This window comes from Sturnira hondurensis, unplaced genomic scaffold (assembly GCF_014824575.4).
Source record: "Sturnira hondurensis isolate 20B ecotype Veracruz unplaced genomic scaffold, ASM1482457v3 Scaffold0006413, whole genome shotgun sequence".
NCBI lineage: Eukaryota > Metazoa > Chordata > Mammalia > Chiroptera > Phyllostomidae > Sturnira > Sturnira hondurensis.
This window is the reverse complement of record NW_028079044.1, coordinates 25,697,685-25,719,044: the sequence shown is the minus strand read 5'-3', so window position 1 is coordinate 25,719,044 and position 21,360 is coordinate 25,697,685. Positions and strand designations below refer to the sequence as shown.

The window sequence follows — 21,360 nt, the reverse complement described above, 5'->3', positions numbered from 1 at the left end:
TCACAAGATATTTATTAAATTTTTTTCCAAAAATAATTATAACCAAAATGCACTTTGTAAATATTTTACGACCCTTTCAGGGTGTCTGTGTATGTGTGTGTCCAAATAAAAAATAATTTTAATTGGTAAGTTAAAAAATTCTCTGTGCTACAAATGCAACATTGTCAAAAGGCTATGCCCTAGTTAACTATCAAAATCCTTTAGAAATTGTTTACATTATGATTAAAAATCACTTTGCTTCTATATTCCCACAACTAGTTCGTATGGTAAAGAGATCAGTAAACTTACTTTTATGCGTAACATCTTTAACATTTGCTCCCCTTTCTGTGCTTGTGATTAAATGTAACATTTTGAAATTCCAAAGTTCTGAGAAAAACATAAATCCTTGTCTCACAGCTGCTGTTTGACTCTGGAAACACATGCATTTTCTTTTCAAGCATCTACTATCAAAATTCCCAAGGGGTTTGGGCTGGAGAACACCTGCATCTCTTCATTTAGTTTCAATAACAGAGTCTAAACTCCAAAATTACAAAAATAGACGCTCTGTTCAGCTGTAGTTACATTTTGCCCCTAATTCCCGTGAACAAAATGCTAGGAGCATGAAATCATTCAGGCAAGCTCTGTCATCAAGAGGATAAGATTTTTTTTCACAGAAGCCCAGTGGGAACATGATAGAAAACTGGCAACAATTACAGATAAAGTACATAGTAGAGTCCTCAGGGAGGAAAGAGGAAATGTAATAAGATAGATGGGTATAATTTTTACACATTTATGCCCAAACCACAAATGTGAATTGTCTTTAATTGCTACAATATATAAGCATTCTTACTTATGAGTCCTGTCAAAAATACTAAAAACATAACTTCAAGGCAATTCACTTAGTTCTACATTGTAAGAAGCATTTTTTTGGACAAAACAAAAAGTTCTCCATAAACTAAAATTTACAATCTAAAACACTGTCTCCATTTTAAAATCTCTTAAATAATTCACATTCTAACCCACCAATTCTGAATGGTGAAAAAGAGTGCTGGTGTGTGCTAATCAAGAGAGAGAACCACCTCCTATTTCACTCTGTACTTCCAGAGACAAGAAATGTAATAGTGACGTTCCTGTCCATATTCATCAAAAGCTGCCTATGTTTGATGGATAAAAATATAATAACGTTTAACAGTACAATCTACTAAAGTTAAAAACTTTATTTCTAAAACTGCTGATTACACTGGAAAATAGATTGGTTTAAACTGCATTATATTTAAGTTACATTTTAAGAGGAACACCTGTTTATCATTATTTTTAAAATAACATCTTAATTGAGTAATTCTGTTTTTCTAATCTTAGAAGTATTTTGCTTTTTATATATTAAAAGCAAAATAGCATATTCATCTCATTCTACTTATTGCAAGTGATTTGTACCAAACAGATACTTTATAAACTATCTTCTTCATTAACAGTAGACAAAAAATCAATTAGATGAAATTTCATAGGAATAACTATAAAGTCCTTCATGCAAATTCATGAACTAATGTACCATATAAAATATGGAAAACAATACAAATCTGGGAAATACACTTTGTACTTTGTGCTATGTGGAAAATTGTGTTAAATTTTAAAAAGACATTTTCAAACACAGTGGAAGTAATCAGTATTGCAATGAATGTAAAAACAAATCATATGGGAAATGATTAAAATTGATTTAGTATGTTTAGCCTGGATTATTCAGTTTTTACAAAAAAAAGCTTGTGGAACGTCTACCACATGCAAAGGAGAGAGAAAAAGAACTGAGGTAGTGCTGAAATTGACAGCATCAAGAGGTAAGTTTTTCATGGTGCCATTAATTGAAATAGTGGACAACGGACTACAAAATGCAGTGAAGGAATTAATATTAAGTTTAGTTCTAAAGGTGTTAGGCACCACTAAAATATACACAGGGATATGTGGTCAATAGGTGGCTGAAACTTGAAGTCTGGATCTCAAAAGAAAATAAACGGCATGCTGAAAACAAGAGGGTTTGAGTATATCATCCATACGGAAGGGTGAGGATCACTATATTTAAAACCTACTATTTATCTGTCAAATACATTCATTCATTCAAAAAATGACTTCTCAAGGATTCCCCATGTGTCAAGTAATGTCAGGCCCTGGAGACAGATAATGATAAGCAACCAGTGACTAACTCTGTCCTCACAGAACTCACTGTCAAATAGTGAAAACAGCATTCAAACCGCACAACTATACACATATACACTGTCAGTTAAGTGTTATGAAAATACAGTGAACTATGAAAATGGGTGTAACAAAGGTACTTAATCAGACTTGTTGTTGGGGGTAGGGTACCAACAGAGAGAGTCAGTAAGGTTTCCACGAAGACATTGTTGAGGAGCTAGAATCGTAAGCCTGAGCTGGATTTAAGAAAGAACTCCAGACAGAAAAAACAATATGCAGAAGCATCATCACGAGTGAAAACCTGAAAGAAAGAAGGCCAAGATACCTGAAGTACACAGAAAGAGGGAGAGATATAAAAAGGACTCCAAACACTGACTTGGAAATTCAAATGGATGACTTCTAACTTCCTTTACTCTAAGTGTACAGTATTTTGTGATCATTTTATATTCCTAAAGCAGGGAATTCAAAATTTATTTATATGTTGATACTGATTAACAAAGACTCGGAACTTTTTAACAAGCAGAACCTGTTATAACTTATAGGCAAAATACAGCACGTGAAGAAGAACCAAAGTCTACATTTAAAAGACAAACAAAGACAAATGTTTAGAAGCCCATTTTAAAATACTATACATCATAGTCACCAAGTGTGTCTCCCTGTGAAGGAGCGAAAGATGCATCTAGTTCCTTCATTTGACCCCTAATATCTACAAAAATGTAAGAAACAGAAGCATTGCTACCTGGTTCCTGTGAACAGTAACAATGAACACAGAACGTGGGCTGGCACACTAGACTCCCACAAGAAGCTTCAGACACTCTGCTGTAATCACAGTCAGTGAAGTAGAGAATGCAATCAAGGGTGGAAGAGGGAAAGTGCAAAGTGCGTTGCTGAGACATCAGAAAGAAAGGAATGTTGTGACACCATAAAAGTGTGGCTCTTCTGACAGTGCTTAATATGAAGAAAGGAGCACCCTAAAGTTAATGACTTTTAAAGCTGGGGGATGCAATGTTTAGCATTATGGACCCCAAGGTTATACAATAAATACAAAATAGCCTAGGGCGATGGGAAAATGTTACATGGTTAGAAGCCCCAGGTTCGAGTTCAGAGTCTGAGTTGCTAGATACGAGGTCAATCAGCCTCTATTTCCTCCTCTAATAAGACACAAATAATACTTGCTATGCTAAACACAGTTTCATTTTGCAAACAAATAAATATATATGACAGTAATTTTTAAATTATAAAAGTATTATTTTTATAAAGACATTCACTGACACCATAAATACTTTTTCAGTCATATAAAAACCTAATTCACATTTATAAAGCTGTCCCTCCCCTCCCATTCTTAAGTCGAGGCAAAAAACTCTGCCTCTTTATCCAAACTAAGCTGATTTCAAAAGCTTAGTTAGGTCAATTCCTTTCCTCATCGACTTTTACATAATATCCACAAACATTTGCCAACTCCCGGTTTTAATCCCCTGCCTTCAATTTGAGAGTATATGCACCAAGATTATTGTCTTCCATACATTATAGCAAGATAGGGAGAAGCCAAGTAGAATGATCACCAAATTCCTCTAAAATACACAATTTGCAAGGAGTCAGTTAACTGATCACTTACTACTCTACAACCAAATACCTCTTGTTGAAATTCTATAAATTCAAGGGGAAAGTTCATTAACAATCTGACCTGGGCATCTGCTTGTCTGTGAAAGAATCAGGGATTACTTGCACTTCTCTGTAACTGTTCACCTAAAAGAGTTTAACTACCCAGAATCTTTCAAAAAAATTTAAAAACCCACCACTAGGGAAGACTTCTGTGTCATTTTTCTTAGATGCTCCAGCCTTAAAAACTATCAATCAGTCAATATAAATATAATCATCACTTACTTGCTTATCCATTCATTAAATATTTGTTGACAGCATACTATATGTGGGATATTTTTCTACACCCTAGAAATACAGCAGTGACTAAAAAACACTAATCTCCTGACCAAATGTGGCATAAATTCTAATAGCAAAAAAAGTCAACATGATAAGTCAGAAGCATGTACAGAATGGCAGACTGTGAAAAGCACGAAGAAAAGCCAAAGAAACATAAAGAAGTAACAAGTACATTTCTCTGTGTGTGTACATGTACGTGCATGTTCATGTGCATAAGACATAAAGAAAAAAATGTATACAGTGGCCAGGAAAGTACTTACTGAACTGTGATATTTCAGTAAAGTCTTAACGAATTGTTCATAAATTATTTCTTCATTTAAAATGTACACTTTATGATTTGTCTGTACCATCTGTTAATATAGTAACACACCCCTCCAATTTAAATCTTGTTGCAGGAACATGAGATTAGTCAATATTATTTTTAAATGGGCTTTAAAAATTAATACTTAGGAGCTCTCTCAAAACCGTATCACAAAGCCATGAATGTGTGTGGCAGTACCCAGGTTGAATGTAAAATATAAATTTGAAAACACCCTAAGTAAATTATATGAATGTAGTTTAAATAAAAATATATTACATTTCAGGATTAAAATATACCCAAAGGAATATTTTCAAAACACCAAATACATGATCACATTAAAATTTTATACATAATTCCATAAACATATTACTAAACATATTAATGTTGAAGACTACGTAAATTTCTTTAACATCAAGAAAAAATGTGAAACTTAACCCTTGATATGCCATAGGTACAATTTTTTTAATGATGATTTTTAAAAATATTTTTATTTATTTTTAGAGAGAGGGGAAGGGAAGGAGAAAGAGTGGGAGAGAAACATCAATGTATGGTTGCCTCTCATATGTTCCCTACTGGGGAACTGGCCTGCAACCCAGGCATGTGCTCTGACTGGGAATTGAACCAGCAACCCTTTGCTTTACAGGCCCATGCTCAATCCACTGAGCTTCGCCAGCAAGGACTCATAGATATAATTTTTTATAATAGTTAATTTTAAGGCTCGTGTAATAGATTAGAAAGACAAATACATATGTGTCACTCTAAAAGTTCATTTAAATTACAAAGAATATGAATATCATTATGAGAAAGATCTGATTATTATTTAAATAAGCTTGATACTATAATTCATTCTAATTGTGTATATAGCAAAAGGAAAAACATAGACTCCCTCTCCAATTAAGAACACACAGACGTAAACAAGCTTACTTCCTTCTTATATATCAAAATGCATAAGCAGGTGGTCTGGTCATTTCAGTAGTATTTCAATGATTTGATGATATGAAAACAAAACCTACCAAATCTTATTATATGGTAGACTACAAAAGTCTACCAAAGAGCATACTTAAGGAACATGATTAAACGGGCATTAACAAAACCACAAAGTTTATTTAACCACCAATCCCTTCTCTCTAAAAGAAGGGTGGGGGGTGGTAAGCTAAATCACATAGGCTAAATCTGGCCCCCCTCCAGTTTTTACCAATTAAAGTTTCATTGGTGCAGAGGCACATCCACTCATTTACATATTGTTTATGGCTATTTTTGTGATGTAAACAGCAGAACTGAATAGGTGATAAAGACCAGATGGTCCACAAAGCCTACAATATTTGTTATCTGGCCCTTGATTCAAATGTCTATCAAACCCTGTCTTAAAAGACTGGTAAAATCTTATCCATAGGGGTATTCTCAGTTGGGGTTTCTGCCTCATCCTCACATTTTTTTCCTTAGCACCATATACCCATTCTCACCAGGCTGGTAAGTTACTTCTGAGGAATGCATTTTTAGCAGCATGTTGCCAGTGGGGCCTCAGACTGACCCTGCAAATACTGCAGTCCAGTTTCTAATGTGGATGCCACTCAACTGGGAGCTACTGCAACGACGCTCATCTTTAAAGTCTTGTGTCCCTGTGTATGTGCACTGGTGCAGTGCTTTCAATGTTCACCTCCATGGAGTCTCTGTCTAGTCAGCCAATAACAAGTCTTTCATGGTTTCTATTTTCAACTCAGTGCAGTAATGTTTAACGTTATTCCCCATAAGCTGCAATACCTGTTAATGGTAACAGAGCTTTACTCTTAGAGAACCATTTGAAAGCACTTTGGCACTGGCCAAATAATTCCCAAGAAAAATTCCAGATCCCCTATCCTTTTAAGAAATCCGTATGTAGCTATCTTACTTCTAGTCTCACTGAGTGACCACCTTGGCTTTACTAACCACACACTGCTGACACTGGTCTCTACTGACCAGACCTCTGCCCCACTTCAGTCCTCATTGATCGTTCCAGTATCTCCTCTCAACATAAGAAGGGCAGATCTGCTACTATTATGGTGTGGAATAAAACGAAATAGATTACAGCCAAAGTGCTACTAGAGAAGAGAATAAATCAAGAAATAAGATCTTGACCTCTGAGTTTTTTCTTGGTCCCAACATCATCTTTTGCTTTTTGAAAAGCTAGAGACAGCCTAACCACCTAATTTTAATATGGCAAACTGTGGGTAACAAAGGAGTACTGTCCCATGAAAAATATGTTACATTTCCAGTGTTGTAAATTTACTTTACGCCATTCGACATATTACATGATATGGTATATTTTAAAACTCAGTTGAATTTAGTAGTTTTGAATCTAAGATTGCTATACATACAACTAAACTATTTCTCATATAAAATAAAATCAGTATTGGTCATAAACATGTCATTTACCAAAACTGATACAAAAATACTGCATTTGTGTTTTCAAAGAGTGCAACTGTAGAGTATAACGAACACAAAATACTAAAAAAAATTTTTTTAAAAGCACAATTTTAAAAGCCTTACAAAAAAAAATGCAAGCCAAGAGAAAGATACGAGGTTTGTACTCACCAGAACTGTGGCAGTAGTCCATATACTGGGGAACTTGAACTGTAAAGGTTATCAAATCTGGAGCTAAGAGAGATTCTGGCTTTCTGCTCTCATTGAGCCACTTGCTGCTATGAAGGTCTTTAGTGTCAGAAGGACCTTGAAGCATTGGAATCAATTTCTCTTTCCCACTGTCACCTGAATAGAAACATTAATGGGAAAAAACTTATAAAATAAATAGAGGAGTAGCTTGAGGATGCTTGATCTTAAAATATACTAACATTATAACATTTCAACTGTATTTGACGACTTTAGCTGTACATGTTGTTATACTCTTAAAAATCAGACTATAAAATTAAAAGCACTTTGAATCCTTAAAAAATAAGTTTTAATATTTACCTAATCGCCCTGGCTGGCGTAGCTCAGTGGATTGAGCACGGGCCTCTGAACCACACGATCGCGGTTCGATTCCCAGTCAGGGCACATGCCTGGGTTGCAGGCCAGTTCCCAGCAGGGGACTCACAAGAAGCAACCATACACTGATATTTCTCTCTTTCTTTCCTTCCCTTCCTCTCTTAAGATAAATAAATAAAATCTTTAAAAAAAAATATTTACCTAATCAATCTAGAACATTTTCAGAAAAGCTTATAAAAGGAAACAACTTGACCACACCATGCTTTAAATATTCCAGGGAATCTGTACCTTATCTTTAAACCTACTTAGAAATTTATCTTGTAATTAAATGACAAATACAGGGTCCAGCAGAAGTGGGGCTTGCATGAGTGTGGTCGGTGGGGGGTGTGAATGTCTCACACGAGATAGACAGCAATTTGAGCATTTCACTGAGAAAGTCATAATTCGTGCTTGAATGTGATATGGTTATGTTACAGAATTACATGCATATGATTTTGTAATAAAAGGGGGGAGGGCATTATTTGTGCCAGAACCTGTAGTTTAAGGGAAATATTATGAAAAAAAAGTATTGGTAGGAAGATGAAGTCAATTAGCACCATAAATTTAAAAACAGCTGGGTTTTCTGTGTAATTTTATTATACTAACAACATTCTAATTTAATTTGAAAGTGTCATATATATCTATACCTCCTACTCCTACCAAAAGTACAAGGATAAACATTCCTTCAATTTTTCTTCCTCATAATCATTCTTAAAACTATGCAAAGTTTTTCCCTTAAATAAAAAAACTAATTTATTAAAATTAAGAACTATCATCCTGGCACAATTAATACAAATTTTTAAGTAAAATAAAAAAAATTTAAAAACTTCTGATTCATAGGAACAATGAGTAAATTCTTGTTTCAGTAATGCTCCTTGTAAAATGCAAGGCCAATTCTCCTATACAGGCAATAAAGTTTTACACGGTCCAGCTGCACATACCTGGGGCTTTGGCACAAATTTTTATTGATCCCATGGTCCCAGAGGCACATTTGACCAATGATGTGCTGCAGTACTTCAATTCAACATTCTGGATTGAGCCCTCAAGAGTTGGCAGGGGATTCTTAGATTTCACACCTAATAAAAGAAAACTGCAAATGTACTAGCCGATTGAATTTAAATAATTTTTATACTCCTTCACCAAGGCATTTAAACTTAATTATACTTTAATTATCTACCTCAGATATTCTTACAGTATTTGCATCAGGTTTCATAGTTCAGTGTTTAGGAGGTGAAAGGATGCAATTTTAAAATAAATGGGCTGAACTTTCATAACCACAGTCACATAGTTCTTGATTAGTCAAGTTCAAGAAATAAATATTTTAACATATTTTAAGCAAATATGTTAAAAATCATATTTGGTTTCAAATATACAGTAAGATTTATACTTTTGAAAGAAATTTAACTTACAAATTTGGTTTCATTTAGGCAGAAACATTTAATTTAAACAGGAAACTTCCAGAGTAGACAGATTTCTTCAACATATCTTTATCAGGTGGGATGAGAGGAGAGAAACAAGATCGCTAGAAACAGCTCCTAAGTTAAAATGCAATAGCTTATAAGCAAAATTCACATGCCCCATGTAGGTAAAAGAAAGAAAAAGGTTCTATATCAATTAACAAAAAAAGTGGATACTGACATCTGTACTATCTGCTATTGGCTAAGGGGCATAAAAGCACAGGAGGGAATAACTACCATGAAATAAATGGTAGAGAAAACTTAATTCAAAGGGGAAAACTCATTTTGGCCCCGAGGGGAGGTGAGATTACACAGGAAGAGACCCTTTAAGAACATGGGACTGAAATCACTGCAGGCTAACACGATGGTGATGATGATGAGGAAGAACTCTAATCGGCTCGCATTTGCTAAGGATAAGGAAGTACGTGTTACGTACGTTGTCGCGTTCTATCCTCACAATATGCCCATTAAAAAAATGTTTACTATTCTCATCTTCAGGTTAATATTCAATGTATTAGAGGAATTAAGTAATTTTTACTCAAAGTCCTATAGTTAATGACAGTGTTTCATACAATTTGATCCCATCACAGATGTTAGCATTTATTTTGCCTATGACTCTTTACCAACATAATTTACCTTCTTTTCCTTATTTCACATTTCGATCAAACATCCTTCACAGTTGAAATTCATTTAAACAGAACTATTTATGAATAATTAAGAAAACTATAAACTTCCTATGATAAATATATCAAACATTAAAATCTTTCATCTGAAACTTTAGTGTGTTCCCATAATATTTTAAGAATTTTCCTAAGAGGTAACCCAGGAATCTGCAGTTTAATTAACACACTATATGATTTCAAAATGATTAAAGGACATCATCTTAAGAAATACCTTCTTACATACTAACCCTTATTTCGCCAGGACCTATTAAATGACTAATTTGTATTTAGATTGTTATATAAACGGGTAATGCTTGCATGCTATTTTCCAGTATTCACCACCTGTGTTGTTCCCATGTGAAGTGATATTTAGTTTCCTCAAAGCAAATATCTAAAATGTTCTATTTTTATATAGACTTCTGATTTTATCATATATTTATCACATTCTCCTTTAATTCACATATGGTAGGTCTTTTTAATATCTAACACATGTTATATGAGGTCTATCAGGAAAAAAGTCCAGCCATTGTTAATACAATGAGTATGGTTTACGGAACATCCATGTAATCTGGCAACAAAGGAGAGTGGACTTGAATATGCATGCATGAACGATGACACCTTCACTCTACTGGTCAGTGGGGATGATAGACACCATTGAGTGAGCATGTGCACTGTGTGGCTGTCACATTCAAAATGACTGAGTGAGCAGAGCAACGCATATGCATCAAATTTGTGTTAAACTTGGACGTTCTTCTGTGGAAACCATTCAGATGATTCAGAAGGCTGCAGCTATGGGCAGCTGATGATTGGCAGCTTCATCACAACAATGTACCCATTTCTGCATCGTGTCTCGTGCAGTTTTTTTGGCGAAACATTTAATCACCCAGGGGACTCAGTCCCACTACAGCCCAGATTTGGTGCCCTGAGATTTCTGGCTTTTCCCAAAACTAAAATCACTTTTGAAAAGGAAGAGATTTCACACTATCAATGAGATTCAGGAAAATATGACGGGGCAACTGATGGCGATCAAGAGAACTGTGTGAGGTCCCAAGGTGTCTACTTCAAAGGAGACCGAGGTGTCTTTGTCCTGTGTAGAATGTTTCTGGTATCTTATATCTTCTTCAATAAATGTCTCTATTTTTCATATTACATGGCAGGATACTTTCTGGACATGTCTCATATGTAAGACTCTAATCAGAAGAAGATGCCTAAAATATCTTCTAACAAAAATCTCATCCGTATATAAAAGCATTTTGGTTTAGACTAAAATGACCAAGATCTTAGTTCACATTTTTGTGACCACTACACTTCTCAGATATGTTAAAACGTATTTTAATAACTAAAACAGTATTATATATATCTCCTCAAGAAAAGCCTTTCTATACTTGTTGTTAATGCCACAAACTGAATTTTTTTTAAATTATAATTATCTCTTGACAGACTTCAACAGTGAAGAAAAGTTCTAGCAAAAATTAACCTGGGGAATACAAACTACAGACTTCGGTGACTCTGATGTGTCAATACAGAGTCATCATGTGCAACAAATGTACCACTCTGACGGGGGACACTGGCATTGGGGGACGCTATGCAGGTTGGAGGCAGAAGATGTATGGGAAATCTCTGTACCTCTCCCTCACTTTTGCAGTGACCTGCTTTTAAAAAAAGCCCTAAGAAAAACAGCCTTGGTTTCTTTCCACTGCACCTTCAAACTGGGATTTGGAAAGTGCTCCTAATGAAAGCACTAAAAAGGAAAAGGGAGCGAGAGTCCTGGCACTACACAATCCAGGGCACCATTCACACTGTTCTTTGTACACGGGTGCTGCTACCTGAAACTGGGCAAGGAAATCTCTCAGGGATGCAACTCGTGACACAAAAAGCCTGAAAGCTCTACAACTAAAAAGCATAGTTTGGGCTCTAAGCAGCACTGCTCACCCAGAAAAGGAGCAGCTTAAGGGAAGACACTATTACTTTACACGAGGAGGCTCAAACACTACAGTTACTGTTCAGGTATTACTCCTAGAAATCAGCTGAACTTTACACACAATTTAGTGTAGAGAAGGGGTATTTGGTAAGATGTGTAGAGTCAGCAGATGTTCATCAATAGGACAACCACAGAGAGTGACATTATTTCACAGAGAGTGAAATTATTTCACAGAGAGTGAAATTTTACATTGTACACATTATCAAGGAATGATTCTAAAGTACCATTTAATATAACATAATGCACTGCTTTTTATTCTCCTGCTGTACTTCTCTGAAAAATATCAACTCCTAACACATATTCTTCAGTCCCATGAAGCACCATGAATCCTTACTGTGTTCCACCAATTTTCTTACCCACAGTAATTACTCCTTCCTCCCCGAGACCTTCACCCTGGTGTTGAGTAATGAGTTTATGACCCTCCTCTCATTATCCTCTACAAATGAAAAGATGAACTAATCACCACCACCTGTATATCTTCTCCTCCTATATCTGATTAAGGAGTTAAACCACGTGCAGGTTTACCTCAGTTCCCTCCTTAACCACCACCAAAAGACTGTTAAGAGAAAATTTTAGGGCTCTACACCAACAAAGAAATGACAATGAAAAAAGCCAGGCAGTTCAGATGGCAAGAATGCAGATGAAGCTAAAAAGGTGAGGAATGACTAAAAGTCTATCAGATCACTGACAGAGCCTTACCCTTCTCTCAGGCAGCCATGCAGATCAACACCCTACATTCATCCTGGTAAAAGACTAAAGGGTTCACTCTGGAGAGGTTAAAACTAAGTTTGGACCAAAGGGTCTAAAAATCTGTATAGAGCGTATGTACTAGATAACGAGAACTCCTTTTCTTTTAGTCTAAGAACTCTGAGTGCCAACTTTATAACCTCCAGGAAGGAAACAGGGTTTCTCTCTGGACAGTGGCTAATCCAAGAAAAACACAAAACAAATGAGAGATACTGATAAATGATTACTCCAACCAAAAAAAAAAAAAAAAAAAGAATGAATACAAATAATTGAAAATTTATATAGAATCACAAAAGACCCCAAATAGTCACAACAATCTTGAGAAAGAACAAAGTGGAAGGTATTATGCTATCTGATATCAAACAATGCTACAAGCTTATATCAAATCAGCACAGAACAGGCATAAAAACAGACACATCGACCAATGGAATACAATGGAGAGTCCAGAAATAAACCTACACTTATATGGTCAATTGATGTATATAACAAAAGAGGCAAGAACACACAATGAGGTAAAAACAGTCTATTCAGTAATTGGTGCGGGGAAAATTGAACAACTACGTGCAAAAAATTAAACTAGACCACCTTCTTACATCATATGCAAGAATAAACTTAAAATGGATTAAAGACTTAAATCCAAAACCATAAAACTCCTAGAAGAAAACATAGGCAGCAAATTCTCAGATGTTTTCCTCAGCAATTTTTTTCCTGATATATCTCCTTAGGCAAAAAAAAAAAGAATAAAATAAACACTTGGACTACATCAAATGACAAAGTTTTTGCATAGCAAAGGAAACCATAAACTAAATGAAAAGACAACCTACTAAATGGGAGAAGATAGTTGTAAATGATAAATCCAAAAGGGGTTAATAACCAAAATGTATAAAGAACTCATAGAACTTAAAACAAAAAACAAACAATCCAAGAAAAATGGACAAAGACGTAAAGACAATCTTCTCCAAAGAGAACATTCCAATGACCAATAGGCATATGAAAAGATGCTAATTTCACTGATCATAAAGAAATGCATATTACGGCCACAGTGAGATATCACCTCATGCCTGTCATCAATGAATCAACAAACAACAAGTGCTGGCGAGGATGTGGAGAAAGGGGAACTCCTGTGCACTTTTGGCAGGAATGCAAACCGGTGCAGACACTATGGAAACCAGTATGGAACTTCCTCAAAAGTTAGGAAAAAAACTACCTTATGACCCAGCAATTCCACTTCTGTGTATATATCCAAAGAAATACAGAACACTAATTCAAAAGGATATATGCACCCCTATGTTATTTAGCCAAGTATATAAAAATAGCCAAGATATAAAAGCAACCCAAGTATGCATCAATAGATGAGTGGATAAAGTTAAGTCATGGTACAGCTCTGGCCAGAGTGGCTCAGTTGGCTGGAGCACCGTCCCATAGACCAAAAGGGTCCCAGTTCAATTCCCAATCAGGACACACACCTAGGTTGTGGGTTTGATCCCCTGTGTGGGCATGTATGGGAGGTCAATCAGTGTTTCTTACATCAGTGTCTCTGTTTGTCTGTCTGTCTCTGTCTCTCTCTCTCTCTCTCTCTCTCTCAAAATAATGAACAAATGTCCTCAGGTGAAGATAAAAAACAGTTGTGGTACATATACACAACTCAGACATAAAAATAATGAAATCTTACCATCTGCAAAAACATGGAATAAAGCTAAAAGGTACTACGCAAAGTGAAATAAGTCACAGGGAGATAAATGCCATATAATTTAATTTATATGTGGAATCTAAAGAACAAAATAAACTAACTAAACAGAAACAGACCCACAGATGCAGAGAACAAACTGATGGCTACGGGGGAGCCCGGGGGAGGCAAAGCACAGGATGGGTAAAAAATGTGAAGGTGTGAAGAACAAATTCATAGTTACAAAATAATCCCTGAAGTGAAAAGTACAGCACTGGAAATATAGCCAGTAATACTGTAATATCTACATAATGTGCCAGGTGGGTACCTGTACTATGGAGGGGACCACTTCATAAATAATGTTAACTGTGTAACCACTATTCTGTACACCTAAAAATAATATAATATTGAATGTCAATAGTAATTGAAACAAAATTATATAAAAACAAAAATGTAGTCTATAAAACAATGTTAATGAAATGTTATTCTTAAACAGAAAGAAGAGTTAGAGTCCATTTCCCTACAATAACACTAGCTATTCAATTGAACCAGCTCCAACCTCACGCACAGGTTCAACTTAGTTATTTAGTATATTATTCTACAATACGAAGAATCATCAGATCCAAGGTTTACATCACTTACATGAAAGGGAGAAATTAAACACACACAGAAAAGAAATAGAGTAAATAGACAATATTAAAAACAAAAATTTTAATAATAATAATAATAACTATCCAAAAAGAAAGTACAAAAGATATTATAACAAGTATAGAATGTTTTGTTAAATTTTCCAAAGAGCAACAGCTAGCTCTTAGAAATTAAATACATGATGTTAATCCTCCTGAAGGTAATAAAATGATGGGACACTAAATTTGAGGAAATCTGTTACAAATTAAAAGAAAAAATCCCAAGAGATTGAAAATGGGGAGATATGACAACACAATGAAAGGATCAGCATAACCAATCAAGTATCTTAAAGCCAAAAGTTCTAGAACTTTAAAAGTTCTAGGGACTATTAAAAAAATGGAGAAAACAATCAAAGAAACAATTCAAGATTTCCCCAAACTGAAGGATATGAGTTTCAAATTAAAAGGTTATACCATATATCCAGCACAAAAAATGAAAAAAATATAATATATACATATACACATAAAAACCCACCACCTGAACATCAGGGATAAAGAAAGTCTCCTAAAACTGTCTGAGATTTTTTTTTAAAATGCATAAATGCAGAAATAGATAATATACAATTATATATAACTAGAACGGCATCAAACTTCCCAACAGCAATACTAGAATATAGCAAGACTTTTTATTGAATTTTGTGAGAAAATTATTCCCAGCCTACAAATCTATATACAGCTAAACTATTAATCACATATGAAGGTAAAATATTCATTCGAACATGCCAAATTTGAAAAAAAGTTTATTTTCTCTTCTGGAAAGATAACCAGGGTTTGTACTCCACCAAAAAGAGGAAGTGAATCCGGAAAAAAATAACATACATGACCCAAGAAACAGGGGATCAATATAAGAGAAAAGGGAACTCCCAGGACAACGGTAAAAGAAAATTGTAAGACATCTACATAATAGGACTAGTAGCAAATAAGAGCGAAAATGGAGGGAAGTACGCCAGCATAGTAATGACTACAAAAACTGAAACTATCTCAGCCCTGGCTGGTGTACCTCAGAGTATTGAGCACGGGCCTGCGAACCACATGATCGAGGTTCAATTCCCGCGAACCATACAATCGAGGTTCAATTCCCAGTCGGAGCACATGCCTAGGTTGCAGGCCAGTTCCCAGGAGGGGACTCATGACAGGCAACCATACATTGATATTTCTCTCCTTCTCTCCTTCCCTTCCCCTCTAAAGATAAATAAAATAAAATCGTTAAAAAAAACTATCTTATGCTTTTGAAATGTTCAAAAGACATATGCTTCTGTAATAGTTTTGGGGAATTAACAGTTAAGTGCATTCAGCACTAATGAAACATAAAAGGCAGCTATTAACTCTAGGAATAAAAGTTAAGATAAAATATTTAATGGAAGTATAATTCATACATACATGGCTATAATACTTTTATAATACATATAACATGAGCAACAATAGTGCTGTAATTCTATAATTCAGGAAAAAGGAAGAACAGAGATAATGGGTGTTGGCCCTGAAAGGTAAACCCTATTTGGTAGTCAAAACAATGTCCTTGACCCCCAAAAGTGATTGCATCTTAATTCAGAACCTGTGAACATGACATGACAAAATAGAATGAAGGCTGCAGATAGAATTAAGGTTGCTCATCAGCTGATTTGAAATAGGGGGTTTATCCTGTATTATCCAGTTGGATAAAAGGAAATGAAAAAAAGCAGCAGAAGAGTCAAAAAAAGACATGTGATGAAGAAGCACTGCCAAAGAAATGCTATGCTCCTGGCCTTGATGACTGGGGACAGGGCCACAGGCCAAGGAATGCAGGGGGCCTACAGGTTACTCTCTTCAAGGGGCTTCAGAAAGGAGCACAGCCATACCGACCCTTGGATTTCAGTGTGAGACTCCTTCAGACTTCTGAACTACAAAACTGTAAGAAAATAAATTTGTTATTGTAAGGCGATAAGTTTGTAGTAGTAGAAAGTATGTACATAGTATCAAAATATGGAAGATAAGAAAACTGAAACATAAGCATTTTATTTAGAGGTAAATTTCTAAAAATAAACTAAAAAGAACTCTATCTAAAAAAACCACAAAGATGACAGGGGCCTAGAGGGCTGCCCTTTTCATCGCAAGACTTCCAAACTACAATTTAATAAAATAAAACAAAAGGTAATTCAGAACAGTCAAGCAAGCAGAACTCACATTAGATACACAAAGTAATAAAATCACAAGATAGTGGACCAATCACAAAGGTTTCCAAAAAAAGGAAGAGGTAAATTCTTTTTTTAAAATGCACAGTTGTTAAGGAACATTACACAAAATGATAGAAAAGCATTTCAAAATGATTGAAAAGGTAAGCATTATTCTTTCAGGGGAAAGATATATGAAGTAAGTAAACTACAGAAGATTCATCAGATACGGAAGTGGAGGTCTGAACAAAGGTGGCTGGTTGGGCAAGAACAAATATGAGGTGTAACAAGAACCCTGGTTAGTTCTCAGACTCAGCGGGTGACAGATTACAAATGGCTCCCTCTGATAACACAAGCAAATAGGACACAGCAAACTTTAAAATGGTAGCGGTTGTTTTCTTATCATTGCTTATAATAATGATTTTATTGTTTTTAACATGGAATGGCAAACAAAGTAACATTTTAGGATTCAGTTAAGCCAGAATACCTGGATAAAACATACTTAATATTTTCAAAAGACTATAAAACATAACCATTGAACTATAGTCAATTAAATAGCATGAAATAGAAAGTAATCTAAAAAATATAGCTCAGAGTGACATTTAGGTGACAAAACAGGCACACAAAGCCTCCTTTCCACTGTTCCACCCCCACTGGCACCTCAGCCGTCCCTGTGCATACGGCTGTAACTAGCAGCAAGAAGAGTGTCAGCATTTACTGACAAGCACATTATCTACAGATCTGTTTCTCTGACTCGTAACTTTCTTTAAAGATTTTATTTATTTATCTTTAGGGGGGAGGGGGAAGAGAGAGGGAGAGAAATATCAATGTATGGTTGCCTCTTGTGGGTCCCCTGCTGGGAACTGGCCTGCAACCCAGGCATGTGCCCTGACTGGGAATCAAACCGCGATCGTGTGATTCACAGGCTTGTGCTCAATCCACTGAGCTACACCAGCCAGGGCAACTTTTAACTTTTTTAAACATCAACAACAGCAAATAAACATTTGACAACTAGATTCAGCTTCATACTGGCAGAATGATAAAAAAGAAATGTTTCAATTTAAATCCACACATTCTGCTACCTAGAATATAACACTCATTATATAAAGACTAACAAAATAAATTTTGCTTCTAACACCAAAATTCTATGAGTCAGAATCTCACTTCTGCATTTCTCTGTCACATAAACTACATACATTATGGGAAAACTAATTCACATTAAGAATTAATCTCTTCAAGCTTGCTTACTTAGCTCCGATTACTAGTTATGACTACTAGGTGTGGGAATTTGGGCATTTCTGTGTATAAGGCACTAGAAAAATCTTTTCATCTAGAAGGGGCTAAGCCTGGTTAAAATGCTGAAACACAACTTCAAACAAGTTTCAGTAACTCATTTTCTTTGGAAAGGGGAGGATCTGTAGACTCTATGGGCTTAAAAGAGGCAAAATCCAGAGAACTTAGGTATTAGACGTTCAAGAGCAAATAATTTTCTTCATCCTTGGCATCTTTATTACTAAGCCTGAAAAACTAAAAAACTTAACATTAATGTTAGCAGATCATGTAATTAACTTTTCTCCCCATAAGCCACTTTTAAAGGCTTATGTTTGTCTTTAGCACACTGGGGTTTCACCACAATATATCTACTTAGAGACTTAGGTTTATTTTTCCTGTTTAGGATTTATGACTTTTAAATCTGAAGATTCACATCTTGCAGCAATTTTGTGGCTTATAAAAAAAAGTTTCTAAACATTGCCTCTCTCCCAGTGTCTCCTTCTGAGTCGTCTTATACACATATAGAACTGTCTCGTGCCCTGGATAGTGTGGCTCAGTTGGTTGGAGTGTAGCCCTGTACACCAAAAGGTCTCGCTCGGGTTTGATTCCTGGTGGGGGTACATTCCTAGGTTGTGGATTTGATCCAGGGTTGGGGTGTGTGAGAGAGACAGTCAATTGATGTTACCTTCTCTCTCTCTCTCTTCCCCGGTTCCCCCTCTCTAAAATCAACACGCATGCCCTCCGGTGAAGACTTTTTAAAAAAAAGAATTGTCTCATTCTACTATCCAGATCTATTAACTTGTATTTCACATTTTCATCTCTATTTTCAGTGCTGCATTCTGGCAAATTTCTTTATATCCATCTTCAAGTCCTCTAACAGTACCTTTGGTTGTATCTAATCTGCAATTTAATCCATTCAACGATTCCTGACCTCCAAAGACTGTATTTTTCTTTTTTAAATTCTCTAGTCTTTATGGACAGTATCTGTGGCTCTCATATCTGCAACTCTCTCTTTTGCTTCCTTAATAATATTAAACATGGTCATTTTATACTCTGTTTCTTATTATATCTCTTTCTTATTATATTATCTGAAACTCTGGAAGTCTAAATCAACCACTGGAGGTCTCCACTAGCTCTTGCTCTTGGTGGGTTATTTCCAAGTTGTTGGTGATACTGGATTCTGAGTTTACATTTCACACAGCCTTCTGTTTCAATACATTGTCACAGCAATGATCTGTGTTCACTACTAGATACCCAGAGATATAACCAGTCCACCCAGGATCACTTTTTAAGTTGACTTACTGGTCTGATGGCTCCTAGACCATGAAAGAAATTTAAATCTGAGTGATGGCAAGACTGCAGTTACAAATTCTTGTGGAAAGCACCCTCCCTCTTCCCCATCATGGCCAAAACAAAGAGACTTCTTTATTAAATATTGAGTGGGGCAAATTTTTGAAATAGTACACCCTTTCACTAGTCCTTAAAAGATATGAACTTAGGGAATCTGAACATCAGTTTCCAATTCCTCACTCCCTGTCCCCACTGCATCGTTGGCAATTAAAAACCAAGCCCACAGGCAACTGAGGTTGTGACAACCCGTTAGGATAATCAAAATTTAAGTGCCTGCCTTCCACTCCAGATTTTAGTTTCCTCCTTGTTTTATTCTTTATTTTTTTAACCCCACCCAAGGACATGCTCAATGACCTAGAGAGAAGAGAAGAAAGGGAGTGAGAGAGGAAGAGAAACACTGATGTAAGAGAGACACACTGATCAGCTGCCTCTCATAGGCACCTCAACAGGGGCCAAACCTGCAACCTAGGTCCCTGCCCTGAGCAGGAATCAAACCTGCAATCTTTCAGTCTGTGGGATGATGCTCCAACCAACTGAGGCACATCAGACAGGATAGTTTCCTCCTTGTTTAGACATTTTCCCCCACTTTGTTGCAGGTTCAGGAATTCCATTAGAATTAAATGTTATATATTATTCAGCATAGGCTTTTGTAGAGGAGAGGATTTCAGGTTAACTAGCATGCCACACTGCCAAGCACAGAAGTCATGTCACACTATGCTGTTTCTTAAGGAAATATGTAGCTTACAAATGAATTTTACGCTCCCTATAACTTCATCCGTGATACAGAAGGAGACAGCAAGTATCTTTTTAGGTTAAACACTGCAGAGTATTCAGAGATATTAAACACATATATGAACCCCAAAATGTACTTAGCTCTACTGTCAGTTTCCTTGAAAGTAAGTACAAATGATTAGCTACCTTAGAGTAGTCATTAGCACTGAAATGAAAATGAAGAGTGGTTAAGAGAGCATTTGGCATGTAAGTGTTCAATAAATGTTAGCTAGTACCTGCTCATTATTGTGACTATTATTGCAAACAATACAAGTTTGGATTGCAGAAGTTCAGCTTACATACATTAAGGAGTAAAGAGGAAATTTACTGAAAGAGACACTAATCATCACACCTTCAGTCAGTATAAACTCTGCCACCAAAGAGCTGTGTGATTTTGTATGTAAAGCCTCTGTGGCTCATTTTCTTCACGTGAAAAAAGGAGTGGTTGGATTTGATAAAGACTAAGATTTTCAGCTCGGAAAGCCAATGAGTAGCTGCGGTGGAAGGGGATTAAACACTACATGATGGGATATAAAAAGGTGTCTGTGAAGGGAGTAACATTTTCATATACCATCAGTATATTTTAAAGGCAAAAAAACTTGCACCGATTAAATGAAGCAAGTTATGCTTTTGTACATATGGTAGAAAATATGATTAGGAAAAGTCAGTGAGTGACATCAGTAAAAACGGGACAACATTTACTGAATAACTACAATCTGTTTACAAACAAATATTATAAGAATAATTTTTGAAACCTTTTATATCACTCCCTAGATTCTCCAGGTGTAACACCTTACAGGTGTAAGAAGAAGAACAATATTTTTCTTTGTGATACAAATAATAATGTGAGGCAATATGAGAGGCTTTTTCTATAAATAAAAGTTTTTATATGAAATAAAAAAATAATCCCCAAGTACTCATGTTTCTCATTTAGTATTGCCCCCATACATGAAATTTACAAAAACTACACTTAGGGTAAGACTTGAAGATAAAATACTTAGGAAACAAGTGCCTGCTCCTTGGATTAGGTAATGTCACAACACACACGGAAAGGAAACATAAAACTAAATTCTCGGTAAGAACCATTGGTGGAAATACTCAAAGAAGGGCTAATACGCAAAAGTCTTTTTATATTAAACTATAGTCTGACTGCCAAAGTGGGAAATAAGGAGAGGAAGCCATCATTTTTGGTCACTGAATTAAGAAACACGTAAAG

At 35.6% G+C, this 21,360-nt stretch overlaps 1 protein-coding gene across 5 annotated transcripts in view; it reads right to left on the bottom strand.

Annotated features, from left to right (window-relative positions):
* The window catches only part of VPS13B (vacuolar protein sorting 13 homolog B), a 690,921-nt gene that overhangs the window by 512,039 nt on the left and 157,522 nt on the right, over window positions 1-21,360 (bottom strand). For all 5 annotated transcript variants that reach the window (XM_037048269.1, XM_037048268.1, XM_037048265.1 and 2 more), the window contains exons 18-19: window positions 8,344-8,478; window positions 6,974-7,147 (exon numbers count right to left, since the gene is read on the bottom strand). In XM_037048269.1, coding sequence (XP_036904164.1) covers window positions 6,974-7,147; window positions 8,344-8,478 — 309 coding nt within the window. The remainder of the gene's footprint in view (window positions 1-6,973; window positions 7,148-8,343; window positions 8,479-21,360) is intronic.